At 39.1% G+C, this 15,748-nt stretch overlaps 2 protein-coding genes across 3 annotated transcripts; both read left to right on the top strand.

Annotated features, from left to right (window-relative positions):
- Window positions 1-1,464: 1,464 nt before the first annotated feature.
- On the top strand, window positions 1,465-15,724 carry LOC109169928 (xyloglucan endotransglucosylase/hydrolase 2-like). 2 transcript variants are annotated; one of them, XM_019318843.1, is made up of 5 exons: window positions 1,465-1,470; window positions 6,586-6,590; window positions 14,448-14,724; window positions 14,856-15,049; window positions 15,175-15,724. In XM_019318843.1, the coding sequence occupies exons 3-5, from the start codon at window positions 14,464-14,466 to the stop codon at window positions 15,545-15,547; spliced, it is 828 nt and encodes a 275-aa protein (XP_019174388.1). In that variant the 5' UTR covers window positions 1,465-1,470; window positions 6,586-6,590; window positions 14,448-14,463; the 3' UTR covers window positions 15,548-15,724. The 2 variants fall into 2 exon arrangements, with proteins under 2 accessions (XP_019174388.1, XP_019174387.1); XM_019318842.1 differs by lacking the exons at window positions 1,465-1,470; window positions 6,586-6,590 and having other exon boundaries at window positions 14,255-14,724.
- On the top strand, window positions 2,638-7,316 carry LOC109169926 (probable monogalactosyldiacylglycerol synthase, chloroplastic). Its single transcript, XM_019318840.1, has 9 exons — window positions 2,638-3,156; window positions 3,255-3,762; window positions 3,888-4,060; window positions 4,601-4,762; window positions 4,831-4,972; window positions 5,368-5,592; window positions 6,523-6,585; window positions 6,663-6,737; window positions 6,947-7,316. The coding sequence occupies exons 2-9, from the start codon at window positions 3,256-3,258 to the stop codon at window positions 7,178-7,180; spliced, it is 1,581 nt and encodes a 526-aa protein (XP_019174385.1). The 5' UTR covers window positions 2,638-3,156; window position 3,255; the 3' UTR covers window positions 7,181-7,316.
- Window positions 15,725-15,748: the final 24 nt, after the last annotated feature.

Below are 15,748 nucleotides of genomic sequence, written 5' to 3'. Positions count from 1 at the left end.
TTGTTTTAAAGTGTAATTGGGAAATAAAAAGGACATTTTGGCTACCAACCGGACATAAAAGTTCGTACCAGTCGTCTTTTAATTGATCTCATCACCATAAGAAAACAAATTTTAAAGGACAGCAGGAGTGCATGACAACCTATTGTAATGTGTCATGTGTGGGTGGGTAGGTAGAAGGAAACCCAAGAAGAAAAAAACTGAACAGACTAAATATGATAATTTTGATGGTATGAAACAACGTGTAATTTTGAGTTGAAGAAATGTGATTGAGTTTGTCGGATGTGTCATTTTTTGCACAAGTCAAGGTTAATTAAAATATAATACAATCTATGAAATAATTAAAACAAGTAACTCAAAATTCAAAAACATAAATATATAAAATTAAAGTTTTACGAGATGGACTCAATATAAATGACCTCGGTGAGGCGTCAAAGTTAAGCCAATGGGATCCAGCTTAGACTTGCGTTTACAAATTGGTTATTATATTCGGGAGAGGAGTTAACGTCGTTACTCGTTAGGTAATTTGGTTGAGTTACGATTGTTTCACTAAATGGGCTTCAGTCTATGCTTCTTACATACGAAAATGCTTTATCTTTGTGTATAAAGCTCAGCCCAATAAGAACAAGCTAAGATATACGGAGTAATCTCTTGAAACCCAAGCCCAACAAACCCAATCGTTATGCTGTGTATCCGTATGCACCGTACATGGTGCATACGGATGCAAAAACGACGTCATTTTGACATCTAACTTAAAAAAAATAAATAAAAATCTGAATTGCATAACTATACATCCAGAATTACATAACTACACATTCATAATTTCATAACTATAAATCCAAAATTGCATAACTATACATCCATAACTTCATAACTAGACATCCAGAATTGCATAACTATACATCCATAACTTCATAACTATAAAATCCAGAATTGCATAACTACACCATGCATAATTACACATCCATAATTTCATAACTATAAATCCAGAATTACATACCTACACATCCATAATTTCATAACTAAAAATTCAGAATGAATGAACTAAAAAATGAACGACATAATGTTGTTGTTGGGAATCGAAACTGATGCAAAACGATGTTGTTTTTGCATCCGGACGCATGGTGCATACGGACGCACAACATAATTTGCCCAACAAACCTACACAGTTATGCTAAGGCAAATTATGTTGTTGACCCGGATCCAAAACAGCATTATTTTGAAGCAAAACGATTTTGTCTGAATTTTAAAAAGAAATTGCTTCCTTCCTTGTCATTAATTTGCCGTTTGTCTTCATAATTCGTTCCCCTTTATTCACAATTTTTGAACTCTATATTAACAATTTTAGATCTCAATATACAAAATTACATAATTCAATATTCATAATTGTAAACCCAACAGGGTAGCTTAAGTGGCAAATGAGCTCTCTTTGTGGGGGAGAATTTTGGGATAATCCGGGTTCAATTCTCACAAGTGACGATTCCCTTTGGGCTAGCTTCAGTACGGGTGGACCAGGACCGTTAAACGGACAACCACAATTGTGGTTTTTTTTACACAACTCTATATTCACAATTTTCACACTTACAGAACTCTATATTCACAATTTCATAACTATATATTCACAATTAAATAACCTTATATTCACAATTACAATACTAAATATTCACTCGCTTGGTCCTAACAGAACTTGGTACGCTTGGTACTTGGAACCAACGGGAAGTCTGATTCCAGGGCACCAGAACCTGTGTGGGACGTAGTGACTCCGTGTATAACCCAGAACAGGATTACAGGGTCTACGGCACCCCTGCGTACGGACCGGGGTTCTCAACAAGTCCTCTACAACTCAAGGAGGAACAGGGACCCATGCTGTCCCGAGAAGCGTTGCGAGACGTGCCGGAACCTGGCGAACCGTGATCTAGGTGACACATAGGCGGCACCAGGCGTAACAACCAGGGGCCCATGCCCCGGACCTTGGGCGAAACGAGGTGAACCCACAGCACCGGGATGAACCAAGCGACTCCAGAAGCCATCCAAGTAACGAGCCTCTGCGGAGGCGTCTGATGTAGTCTCAAAAAAAAAAAAAAAATTCACTCGCTAAGTTGTTTTCAATATTAAAAAAAAAAATCATTGGATAAGAAAACAGTATTTCACATGCATAAATTGTTTCAATTTGGACATGAGTCCACCTTGCAAGGTGGACCAGGTTCATGGCATAACAATTGGTTATGCTAACAAGGATACAATATTCAATCATTATATCATTGACGATAAACCAAGTTAAAAGGATGTTTAAATAACTGTTAGCGGACTGAGTTAGTAGGTTTGACTATATGATAACTTTAACTGGTTTTAAAAATATGTGTAATAAATTGGCATGTTTAGTGTTAAATAACATTCAAAATAACCTTTAGGATCCAAATATCCACCACTATTTAGTGGGCACTTCCAAGATTGCACATGTAGTGTGCCACTTTCACTTGTATGTATCTTTTGTGATTTCGATTATGGCTAGCTTGAATTAATAAATGGTATAGAAAATATAGTTTATTAGCTATAGTAAGGCAGTAAGCTAGTTGATGTGGTAGAAGTAGAGTGGTTATTAGTCATGCATGGGGAATTTGTTTGTGCTTTTTCGAAAAGGGAAAAGAAAAACATTGAAAATGATTGAAGAATGGAATTCATACATGTGAAAAATGTAAAGGATAAGTCCGTATTCTTCTTTATATAATCTAAAATTAAGAAAGATTGGACGGAGATTGCAAAATTATGGCATCCAATCAATTGGGGGATTTGGGGGTCAACCATTGATACCAGTGGTCAAACTACTGATTCCGACCTCTGTGCGATCACACTCCGCCGTCCGCACAACCGTGTGAAGACTGAAGAATAACCGGCCAAGGCTGACAAATCGCTTGATGTTCCTCTGTATCGTAATTTAGGATTTAAGAACGGGTTTAGAAAGTCAGATTTAGAGTACAAGTTTTGGTATCTATCTGTAGTGTTGTCACGAGGGAAATACAGCGCGATGCGGTAATTATTGTTTCTTTAAAAACCCTTTGGATTTGGGTGTATAACTGTATACTACGAAGTTACGAACTCTTCTCCGACCTTCCGGCGCCCCCAATTCATCTCACTCCTCTGAGGCATTTCAACATTCAGGTGGGGTTCAATGTCAGTTCTCTATTGAAGTCTCAGTTTTTCAGGTTATCATTACTAATCTCACTTCGTTGTTGTCTATCCATTTGTCTTTGTAACAGAATGCGGGTTTCATCCGTGCCGCAAGAACCCACTATACAGATGGGTTATGCATCTAAACTGGGCTCCTTTGTGTTTGATTACTCTCAGAAGTCCATCTCCTCCAACTTTGCTTCCGGTGATCTTTCGTTTAACTACTTGTACTGTGATGATTTGGGGAGAAGAGGCTGTGTAAGTCAGCAGAAACGTCGTGTATTGTGTTTGAGCACTAAGGGAAGTGCTTCTGCAAGGGTTGGTAGGCTGCTCAATCTGTTCAATAGAGCTATTGGGTTACATTGTGAGAAAATCCCTCTTGGGTTTGCATCAATTCAATCTGGTTCTGCGGAGAGTAATGGGTTTGCAGGGGATGGTAATGGGGTGTTGGAGGATGAGGGAATCCCCATTGCCGGTGCTGAAGGGGGTGCTCCAAAGAAGGTGCTGATTTTAATGAGTGATACAGGAGGGGGCCACAGGGCATCAGCTGAGGCCATCAAGGCAGCCTTTAGTCAAGAATTTGGTGAAAAGTACCAGGTTTGGTTTTTATTGACTACTACTGATTCTTGTAGCTTGAGTCAATTGGTTGTGTGAAATTTGCATGGCATGGGGGTTATGTTTGTTGTTATGCCATATTTGTTCCTAATGAGTTTTTCTTCCAGGTGATTGTATGTGATCTATGGACGGAACATACTCCATGGCCATTTAACCAATTACCCAAAAGTTACAGTTTCTTGGTTAAACATAGTTCTTTGTGGAGAATGACTTATTATGCTTCTGCTCCTCGTGTTATTCATCAATCAAACTTTGCTGCTACCTCAACTTTTATTGCAAGGTGAGGCTGAGTTTTGTGTTATGTTTGCAATACTGGTAGAAATGTCTTTTAGCAATCATTTACTAAGACTGAGAATAAATGCTTATATGTTAATATTGGACTTTATACTGTTACCGTGCTGATTTCTATCTTCAAAAAGATAGTATCTAGAATTGTTTTACTTATTTTTCTGACTGATCTTTTTTCTATGTATTCATAATATAATCTGTAGGATATTAATGATCAGCTTCTGTACTTGTGTTCATTATTAGATGCAAACTGCTGAGAATGCTTTGATGTCATTTAGGGTTCTTGTTAGCTTGTATCTCATCCATATAAGTTTTGCTATTGGTTGATTTCAGATAATTAGCTAGAATAAATCTTATGATTTAATTGTTGGCTTGTTGCACACTTGCACTTGCATTAATTGCATTTTTATGGCTTGTAATGAATTATGACAACTATTCTGTATTTTGATCCTTTATTCTGAAGCTTGTTTTTAGTTGTATGGGGTATTTGGTTTTTGATTTTAAAGATCTTTTCTTCCACATTTTTATGTAGGGAAGTTGCAAAAGGTCTTATGAAATATAAACCTGACATTATTATCAGTGTACATCCTCTTATGCAACATGTGCCACTTCGTATCTTGCGGTCGAAAGGTCTCTTGAACAAGATTGTATTTACTACAGTTGTGACAGATTTATGCACTTGCCATCCAACATGGTAGGTTCAATGGTTAATCACCTTTCATGTACTTTATTCAGATTTTTCATATTTTGTTTCTTTTGTAGGTTTCACAAGCTTGTAACAAGGTGCTATGCACCTTCAGATGAGGTAGCACATCGGGCAATTAAAGCTGGTCTTCGGTTTTCTCAAATCAAAATCTTTGGCCTTCCAGTGCGGCCATCCTTTGTGAAACCTATTCGGCCGAAGGTTGGCTTTAAGATTCTCTCTTTTACCTTCTTTTCTTTTCTTTTGTTATTCTCTTTCTAGGAGTTTCAATTTTTTTATTCCTTAATGTTCTGTTAGGTGTGGTATTTGAACTTGTCTTATGCCCCTTTTTGTTTTACATCAATGAAGGGGAATTAGGATGTTGCAAATGTGTTGTCTGTATTGTATTTCTAATAGCTTTTTTAACTAATTGATGAAACTGGTATGAGAAATAGAAATCAAGATATTGGTTATTTGACTTGGTTGAATTTAAAATTTTTTTCTTTTATTTTTAGATTTGTTGTTGTATGTGTAAAATGATTCTTGTTATTTCAATATTTTCACATACAGCCATGTGTTTTGGATTATTTCTTAATTAAATTTTCATTGAAATCTAGGCTGAATTGAGGGATGAGCTTGGTATGGATGAACAACTTCCTGCTGTACTTCTAATAGGTGGCGGTGAAGGGATGGGGCCTATTGAGGCTACTGCTCGTGCACTTGGAAAGGCACTGTATGATGAAAGACTTGGGGAACCAACAGGTCAGATCCTCATAATCTGTGGACGCAATAAGAAGCTTGCCGCTAAATTGCTTTCCATTGACTGGAAAGTTCCAGTCAAGGTATGTTTTCTCCATTTATGATGCTTTTATTTTTATAAAACTTATGCAACTGCTATTTTTACATACTTATTCACCATGTCAATTATAACCACATCTTTGCTAGACTAACCGGAAACTTCCAGTACAAAGCTGTTCTAGTTGCTTTTTTTTTTTTTTTTCCCTTCTCTAGTACAGTGTCATACTAAGTACTACTTTCCAGATCAGTATATATAGTAACTTAATCCAGTTCAGGCATTTGTGCTACATTTTATTGGAGTGTTTATACAGAGTGCATCTTTGATGAAGTTATGCAATTTGTAGTACTGTAGTCTTGGGAAAATTATTCTTTATAAGGTGAACTATAATGTCTAAATGTCCATTACATAGTTCTAAGATTTGATAGAAACAGTGGATGAAGGGAGTCCAGGGGCTATAAGGAAAGCAGATTGATGGTTGAAGCTTATAAAAACTTCTTTCAAGTTTCAAATGTGCTTAGTTGTGAATCTATGTTATATAGCTAAAATAAAATGTTTATGACAATCATTAATTGGGATTTTAAAATAAACATGCCATTGGCCCTGTTTGGTAAAATAGTTAACCCATCAACCAAATTTGGCTTATTTGACCACTATTAATTGTTTGATTTGGTTAAAAAATCAATATTAGTGTTTGGTTAATTAGCTTTTTGTAACTCCAAAATGCTAAAATTCAAAAAGCTGCTCAAAACAACTTTTTCAATTAACTTTTTGAAAAAAGAAATTATACCAAATAGCTATTAGCTAACAGCTAATTTACCAAACATCTTTCTACAATCAGCTAATGTTATCAACTAGCTATACCCTCTAATTAACCAAATCAGCTATCAGCTAACAACCATTTACCAAACAGAGCCAATTGTGTTTTAGAAGGAGAATCTATTAGTAGATGTTAAATTTCTTCTATGTGGTTCAGGTAAAGGGATTTGTCACTAAAATGGAAGAGTGCATGGGTGCTTGTGATTGCGTTATAACTAAGGTAATGTGTTTGCCGTTATTTTACTTCTTTTCACCTTAAACAAAATGGTGATATAAGAGTTTTATGGTCTTCTACAGGCTGGTCCTGGGACTATCACTGAAGCCATGATTCGAGGACTCCCTATAATTTTAAACGACTACATTGCCGGACAGGTGGTTGCTCAATGCACTTTTATTTTTATTTTACCATGTTCTAAAACTGATCTCTTAAAATCTGTGTAACAAGCGATACTCTTTAAAATTGTGCACCAAGGACTTATTGTCATCCTCTTCTTCTTTTGTATAGCATAGTTGCAGAAATGAGCATGCTTTGAGCCTGTTATTATGTACCCCTCAAATGAATGTTGCCTGGTTTTATGCAGGAAGCGGGAAATGTGCCGTATGTTGTGGAAAACGGTTGCGGGAAATTCTCAAAAGTACCAAAAGAGATTGCCAACATAGTCGCCCAGTGGTTTGGTTGTAGAAGACATGAACTGGAAGCCATGTCTCGTAATTGTCTTAGGTTGGCCAGGCCAGAAGCTGTATTTAAGATTGTCCGAGATATGGATGAGCTTCTCACTGAAAGAAGTTTTGTGCCCGAGTATTGCCCGGCTTAATTTATCACTTTTTGGTTGGGTAATAACTTTAGATAGAATATTACAGATTTGATTCTGTACCCGATGTATTGTCTTAAAAGCATAAAAATTCAATGGTAATTAAAAGTTTAGTGATTTTGATTTTTGAACATTGTTATGGCATGTCCCTACTCCCTAGAGAGATTTGAAATTGGAAGTTTACAGGATGAGTAGATGGACAATAAAACAGGAACATCAACTTCTACTGCCTAAATCACTACAGCTTTAATATAAATAGTATAATTAATTTTGTGGTACACAGGTCGGGTTGGCATCCACTAGACCAAAGTTACACCTCCCTTGAGGCGTGTGGGCCCCATGCCTATTTCCAGAACCAACAGAAACACTTTGAAAACCTCCTATTTTTTTTATTACTTTGTTTTTCTTTTTTTGAAAGAAAGTCATAACATTAATTCATCAAGTCCGTAGACAAAGCATTACAAAGGAAAGGTGGCGGAATAGAAAGCCACTCGGAGCAACCAGAACTAGAAACGGCATATCTAGCTATAGCATGAGCTACACCGTTCGTTGATCGCTTTACAAAGGATAAAAACACATGCGAAAAGTCGCACAATACGTTTTTAATATCACTAAGGATTACATGGAAAGAGGATTCTCCTATACTCGATTTGAGACTGTTGACCACTTGAAGAGAATCCGTCTCAACGCTGACTTTATTCAAGTTTAGTTCTTTAATCCAGCTCAGTGCTTCCCTGATCGCAGTAGCTTCAGCTTCCCTGGGTGAGAAAACACCATCCCATTGAATTCCTCTAGCTGCTACAAAAGTGCCGTGTTCGTCTCTGATGACGCACCCAAAGCCCATCTTGCCGTTGATTGAGTCTATCGCTGCATCGACATTTAGTTTGTGAAAACCTTCCTGTGGTTTTGACCATTTAGGTTGCACAGTAGTCGACTCCTCATTAACTGGTAAGGATGGTAAGGCTGCTTCTCTCCAATCCTGCAGATACTTCGAAGCTTTAAAGACAATGGTCTCTGCACTTTGAATCCTCTTGTTGTTCCAGATCTTGTCGTTTCTTTGCCTCCAAATTTCCCAGCAACACACGATCACTGTGCATAATTGATCCCTAGGCAAAGATGATGATAGAAAGATGAACCATTCCTGGACAGATGAGAAATGAGCAGAGTTCGGTTGGCACCCAAGAATACTCCAGCATTGTCGAGCATGAATACAATCCACAAACAAATGCCATGCAGATTCCGTCTCTTGGTCACATAAAAGGCAGCACTCTCCACAATTAACTCTCTTGGATATTAGAAGATCCTTGGTTGGTAGACAGTTAGTGCATAACTGCCAAATGAAGATTTTAATTTTGGGTGGAATTTTGAGAGTCCAAATAAGAGTCCACTTCATTCTATCTTCTGCCCTTAATTCACCATTCAAAACTTTGTAGCAGCTTCTCACAGTAAAAACCCCATCATCATTCGGATTCCAGATTAGCTTGTCCTCTGTCTGGTGTTTTCCCAGCGGAATTTTTTGAATAAGATCTGCATCTCTTGTATCAAAGATCTCTCTAATAGTTTCCATGTCCCAGTAGCAACTATCAGAGGTTTTTAGGACGTCCACAGTTGCATTGTCCAGAAAAGGGTACGGGAAAGAAACAATCTGTGGATTATCGGTATCAGGCAGCCAATTGTCACCCCAAATCTTGATCTGATCTCCTTTACCCACTCTCCACCTGCTGTGTTTTCTGAGGACCTCCTGAGTTTCTAATAAACTACTCCAAATATAGGATTGGTTAGAACATTTTTTTGCGTCAAGAAAAGTTGAAGTGGGGTAGTATCTAGCACTGTAAATCTTTGCCACTAGAGAATTAGGATACTTGATTAGCCTCCAAGCTTGCTTGCATAACATGGCAATGTTGAAGTCTCTAAGATTTCGAAAACCAAGTCCCCCCCAGTTCTTATGGACACACAGCTTGTTCCAATTTTTCCAATGAATTCCCTTACTCTCAATACCACCCCCTTTCCACCAATAGCCATTCATTATAACTTCCACCTCCTTAATAAGATCCTTTGGCAGTAAGAACACCCCCATAGCATAAGAAGGAATGGATTGGATGACACTTTTAAGGAGGATTTCTCTTCCGGCTCTAGAAATGAATCTTTGGTTCCATCCCTGTATACGGCTGATTATCCTTGACTTAATGAAACCAAAAATCTGTTTTTTGTTCCTTCCAACCAGCATGGGCAAACCCAAGTAATTCCCACTACCTCCCTCACACCTAACTCCCAGAATGTCTCCTACTCTTCGTCTCATAGACTCATCAACGTTCCTGCTGAAACAGAGTGAAGATTTATCGAAATTGATTGATTGTCCAGAAGTTGAGGAGTAGCTGGCCAGCAACTGCTTCAAATTAGAGGATTCTGTAAGATTAGCCTTGAAGAAAATGTAGCTGTCATCGGCGAAAAGCAAATGAGACACTGCAGGGGCTGATCTGGCTACTGATATACCATGAAGTTTACCAGCATTCTCATAACTTTTAATCAAAGCACTAAAGCCCTCCGCAACAATGAGAAATAAGTAAGGTGACAAAGGGTCACCTTGTCTGAGACCTCTACTGGGAATGATAGGACCAATCTCATTATTGTCCTTCAGAACATAATACACAACAGTAGATACACAATACATAATCATGTCCACCCAACGGTTATTGAAACCCATTTTCAACATGATAGATTTAAGCAAAGGCCATTCAACTCTATCATAAGCCTTGCTCATGTCGAGTTTGAGTGCACCGTACCCCTCCCGACCTTGGGTTTTCCTTTTCAGATAATGCTGCATCTCATAGGCCACCATTATGTTATCCGTAATCAATCTCCCGGGGACAAACGCACTTTGATTATCAGAAATCAAACCCCCCAGAATAGGTTTTAGCCTATTAGCCATCGTCTTTGTGACAATTTTGTATGCGACCGTGCAGAGAGCAATCGGTCTGAGGTCTGCCATTTTTTCAGGAGTAGCCTTTTTGGGGATAAGAACAATATGGGTTTGATTTAGTCCCTTTTGGAACTTGCCTGTCCTAAGGAACTCATTACAAAGAGAGGTCAAGCTATCCCCAACAATATCCCAGTAACTTTGAAAAAAGCCGGGGTTTAAGCCATCAATACCTGGGCTCTTGTCCGGATGCATCCCGAAGGCCGCAGTTCTGACCTCCTCTCTGGTGAAGGCTCTCATAAGGGCCTCATTCTGCGAAGCTGATACCCCCTTGCGAATCTCTTGGAGAACAGGAATTTGATCACCGCTTGAGGCAGTGAAGATTTTTAGAAAATAATCCTTGATCAGATTCTGAATTTCCTTCTCTTCCTGAGTCCAGTTCCCAGCTTCGTCCCGGAGCCTCTTTATAGAATTGTTCCTCTTGCGCTTACTAACAGAGTTGTGGAAGAACTTTGAATTACAGTCACCATCCTTGAGCCAAAATACTTTAGCTCGTTGTTTCCAGTACATATTTTGTTGATTAAGAAGATGGAGCAAAGATTTCTGAATAGCAGCGAATTCCTCAATACCACGAACATCCTCTCTATCGCGGAGAAACTGAAGTCTGGACTTGCATGCATCAATTCGAGGTTGGAAGTTTTTGTGATAATTCTTCCCCCAGTTCCAAATGGCTTCACCGCACATATCAAATCTAGTACACAGTTCAAGACCCACAGAAGAGTCCCAGCTATAGTTGATAATTTCCCTGCATCTAGCCTCTTTAACCCAGCAATTTTCGAATCTAAACCGTCTTCTCCTACGCTGTCGGACCGAGGGGATAGGCCATATAGCAATAGGTAAGTGATCGCTCTGTAAAGCTTCAAAAGAGGTTGCCTTCGCTTCCTCAAACTGCTCGGCCCACGAGTCACTTACAAGGATTCGGTCTAGTTTCTCGCGGATCCAATCTCTAGTCCCTCTTCCTTTCTCCCAGGTGAACTGATACCCACTAAATTCAAAGTTACTCAATCCACTTTGTTCCACTGCTTCTTTGAATCCCTTAAGCAACCATTGAGGTTGGGGTCTTCCGCCTAATTTCTCACTTGGCTTGAGGATGTCATTGAAGTCCCCCATGACTATCCATGGTTTATTTCCTTGGGTAGCCAATCTTCGAAGAAGATTCCAAGATAGGTGGTGATTTTGCCTTTCCGAATGTCCGTAGAACCCTGTAAAACGCCAAACTTGCTGGGAGTTGTCCATACGGACAAGAGAGTCTATATGATTCGAAGAGAAGGTAGATATATTTAGTTCAATATCTCTTTTCCATAACAGGGCCAGACCCCCACTTTGACCCACAGCATCCACTGATAACAGCCCATCAAAGCCCAACTTAATTCTGATACTCTCCATTCTATGCGTAACAAGTTTTGTTTCCATTAAAAATAAAATAACTGGCTTCTTGGAGTGGACAATGTCCACAAGAACTTGAACCGTCGCTGGGTTGCCAAGCCCCCGACAGTTCCAAGCAATAAGACTCATTGAGATAGGCGGGCCTGAGAACCAGGTCCCGCCTCAAGCAAGTTTTTTGGCCCACTAAACGACTCATCTTCATGCTCCATCTCCATGATTTGGGTTCCATCTTGTTCAGCACTGTCTCTTTTTTTTCTTTTTGGATCACGGACCAACACTTCATTTAAAGGTAAGCCCAGCCCAATAACGTTCGGGTTAGGAATAACCCAGTCCAACTCTTGGACCGTTTGGCGTGGATATTGAAGAAAAGAGAATTGACTGCTAGGATGCAAAGAGTCATTTACCATTAAATGAGTCTGGACCCCCTCAGCATTCAGAATGGCTTTTCCAGCTGTCTCTCGATCAGAGTTGCTACCATTAATGCCATCAGTAGCATTAATCAGCGTGTTGAGAGATGTTTCCTTAACCTGAACATCCATTTGTCCTACCGCTTCTGAACCGTTAAAGGTGTTCTGATTGCATTCCGTATTCGGCATTCTCCTTGGTGGGGTGGACAGAAGCCAACGCTCCCCCGTTAACGGTCGAGATCTCCGGCCAGCAGCACGTAACTCCGGCCCATAGGGACGTTCCGATGGGGCTGGGTGCGACTCAAAGAGTTTCTGGCATTGACGATCTCCATGCCCGATCATTCCGCATAGGAAGCAGAAGGTTGGGAGCCTCTCATATTTGAACTCGACCCATCTGGCCTCTCCTCTGGGAGGTTTGACCTTCATCTTCCTCTTCAGAGGACGGGTGATATCCAGGCTCACTCTTATGCGGATAAACGCCTTCCAAGTTCCATCAAACTGAACAACATCAGCCTTCTTGAAGTTGCCCAGGAATGCTCCGATGGTTTGGGCTGTGCGCTCACTCTGCAGACTCAATGGTATATTGAACGCCTGGACCCAAAAATCTGCTCGATTCAGCTTAGCATCAAAGGGAGATTCATAATCTGACAGTTGTTCAAGGACTAGGAGACACTGCTCAAATGACCACGGGCCACCTTCCATAACGTGAGCCATATCCAGTTCGTGGAAGAAATGGAATAGGAACAAGTTGGTTGTGACCTCCTTAACGATCATACCTCTGCATGGTCTCCAAACAGTGGCCATTGTGTCTTTGAGGAAGTTGAATTTCACAGGCCGCTCAGTAAGAAGTTTCCCCACAAGAGTAAAGGGAGTCTCAACTTTCGTATCAGCTTGAGGATCTTCCTCCAAGTTCACCAAGAAATCTTCATCATCATGAATGGACATAGAAGCGTAAGCTTCATCAATGTTAGAGGGATCATAACTGCTTGAGGCCATGGGGGACGCAAGGTGAAAACAGATTCGAGAAACAGGAAGCACAACTAGAGAATGAGGCTCAAAGGATACTAGTAAGAGACAAATGTGAGGAACTGCACTACAAAAAGGAGGCTTACACTTAACTCTGAGGAGTTAATGCAAAAGGGGAAGGGTAGGTAGAAGAAGTTAATGAAACAGTAATATATTTTGTTGGAGGGTTTGCATGAAAAAACTGTGTAAAAGCTGAAAAGGGGGTAATAATGATTCGCTGCTGAGTAAGAAGCTAAGGAGAAAAAAAAACATAAAGCTTGTCACCATGAACAAGAAGGAAAGAAACTTGTCACCATGAACAAGAAGAAAGGTTTATTAAAAAAAAACATTTCTTCCATTACCTATTAACTAAAGTCTATATAATATAGACTTAATTTTCGAATACAAACATTTGCAAAACCAATTGCTTCTTTGAGGCTCAGAATCCTCTTCCAGCATGAGTGTGTACATTCTTGGGCGTGTTTATCAACTTTCAAATTAAGAAGCGCTATAAAGGTAAGGGTGTACGTACATACGTAGTGATGGAAAAGAAAATGATCGACTTACTTTGTTTTTCTATTGTTGTTGAATAGTTTGTGCGCGTACCAAATTTGTTGTGACGCGGTATCACTTTTTACGCCACCCAAGACCCAAGAAATGAAGAAACCATTTCCTTGCTGCGGTGAGTTGTATAATTCGGTTCAATTTCTATCAAAATATGTATGAAATTTGTCTGCTTGTTTTGGACATAGTAATAACTTATGTTAAAATTTATATCTAAAATTAATAATAATTGAAATATAATTCAATAAATAAAATAATAAATTAATATCCTTTAAATCATTTTATATATTATTCACATAAAATAATTCTCTCTCTGTCCCATTTTGTTCATTTAGTTCGGTTAGGAAGACTTGACTGAAGTTGTTTCTAATTAAATTTTTTATAATATTAAGTTTTGTATTGATATATATAAAATTTATATATTTAGAAACTACATTAAAAATACTATTAAACACAAAAAATCAGTTAAATAACTTGTAGTTCAATGACATCTCTGTGACTCTTCTAAGTTCGAACTCCAATGAAAACACTGACAATGTAACAAAAGGAGTAACTAATTTCAATTAATCTAAATAAATATAAGTATCACAATCAGCTAATAACTCATTATGTTCAAATTCCCCGGAATATCCAAATTTCTTACAGCAAAAGGGCAAAAGGGCGCTTCCACGCCAAGCTGGCACCAGCTTTGGTCTTTCCAATTCCAGTTGTCGCTCACAAGTTCCATAAAACATTAAAACGAGACCCTCTTAGCTCCCTTTAGGGTTTGGTGGGGGCTGTGCATTTGGGTTCACAAGCTTTATGCAATTTCTTTCATAGCTAGCCGCTCTCTCTTCCTCTCCACAAACCCACTATATAATATATATTCTCTTCCACTTTCCTTCAAACCCCATTTCCGCACTCGCCAAAATCTCACAATACCTGCAATGAGAAGGGGGTGTTCAAGAATGCTGGAGGTTCTTGTTATGGTGGCCCTGAGTTCTTGCTTGGCTTCTTCTTCTTACGCTGCTAACTTCTACCAAGATTTTGATATGACTTGGGGTGGCAATGGCACCAAGATTTCTAATGGAGGCCAGCTTCTTTCCTTGTCGCTAGACACCACTTCTGGGTCTGCTTTCCGGTCCAAGAAAGACTTTCTCTTTGGCAGAGTTGAGATGGAGATGAAGCTCGTTCCTGGAAATTCTGCCGGCACTGTTACTGCCTTTTATGTACGTATCTATATATCCAAACCCCCCACACAAATCTTTAATAAGATTACTTGAAGTCTTGAGAGTTTTTGAACATGTTTCTTTCTCTGATTCTGAGTGGCTAAGATTCAAATGGCTTTTGTGAATTGCAGTTATCTGCTCAAGGACCAACCCATGATGAAATAGATTTTGAGTTCCTCGGAAATGTCACCGGCGAACCTTACGTCCTCCATACCAATGTCATCACTCAGGGCAGAGGCGGCAGAGAGCAGCAATTCTACCTATGGTTTGACCCAACCAAGAACTTCCACACCTACACACTCGTTTGGAAGCCCCAACACATCATGTAAGCAAATTCCCAAAAAAGATCAAATCTTTTTCTTAATTTTTTGATACCATAATCTCTTAGCATCTTGGAATTGTTCCAAGAATGATTTGAAACTTATGGGTTGTTGGGTTATACTTTTACAGTTTTCTGGTGGATAAGATTCCCATAAGGGTGTTCAAGAATGATGAAGAAATTGGGGTGCCATTCCCGAATAATCAGAGCATGAAGGTATACTCAAGCATATGGAATGCAGAAGCCTGGGCCACAAGGAGTGGGGAAGAAAAGATTGACTGGTCCTACGCACCGTTTACAGCTCAGTGCAGAAACTTCCAAGCCAAAACCTTCCCCAGTTCTCACCAGTTCACTAATGGAGAATGGGAAAGCCAAGAACTTGATGACCATGGAAAAAGCAGGTTGAAATGGATTCAGAAAAAGTTCATGGTCTACAATTATTGCACTGACTTCAAACGCTTCCCAATGGGCATTCCTGGAGAGTGTAGAATACCCATGTTTTAGTTTTTGATTTAGTTTTTCCACGAAAAAATTAACATTTATGTAAAAAGAAGAATTGGATCTGTAAAACTGGAAATTGAACGTTGGATGGAGAGTTTGTTTATTTGTTATTTTATTTGTGCTTAAATAGTTTATTGCTGACAGAAGAAGATTATAAAATGAAGGGAATATATTGCCGAATCTGATCCGACATCGCAATTTTTT

This window comes from Ipomoea nil, unplaced genomic scaffold, assembly GCF_001879475.1.
Source record: "Ipomoea nil cultivar Tokyo-kokei standard unplaced genomic scaffold, Asagao_1.1 scaffold3321, whole genome shotgun sequence".
Lineage (NCBI taxonomy): Eukaryota > Viridiplantae > Streptophyta > Magnoliopsida > Solanales > Convolvulaceae > Ipomoea > Ipomoea nil.
This window is presented reverse-complemented; position numbering and strand designations above follow the sequence as displayed.

Coding starts and splice junctions, on each gene's coding strand:
- LOC109169926 (XM_019318840.1), top strand. CDS start 3,256: ATGCGGGTTTCATCCGTGCCGCAAGAACCCACTATACAGATGGGTTAT. Junction 4,973..5,367: donor TGAAACCTATTCGGCCGAAG/GTTGGCTTTAAG, acceptor ATTGAAATCTAG/GCTGAATTGAGGGATGAGCT. Junction 6,738..6,946: donor ACGACTACATTGCCGGACAG/GTGGTTGCTCAA, acceptor GGTTTTATGCAG/GAAGCGGGAAATGTGCCGTA.
- LOC109169928 (XM_019318842.1), top strand. CDS start 14,443: ATGAGAAGGGGGTGTTCAAGAATGCTGGAGGTTCTTGTTATGGTGGCC. Junction 14,725..14,855: donor GCACTGTTACTGCCTTTTAT/GTACGTATCTAT, acceptor TGTGAATTGCAG/TTATCTGCTCAAGGACCAAC. Junction 15,050..15,174: donor TGGAAGCCCCAACACATCAT/GTAAGCAAATTC, acceptor ATACTTTTACAG/TTTTCTGGTGGATAAGATTC.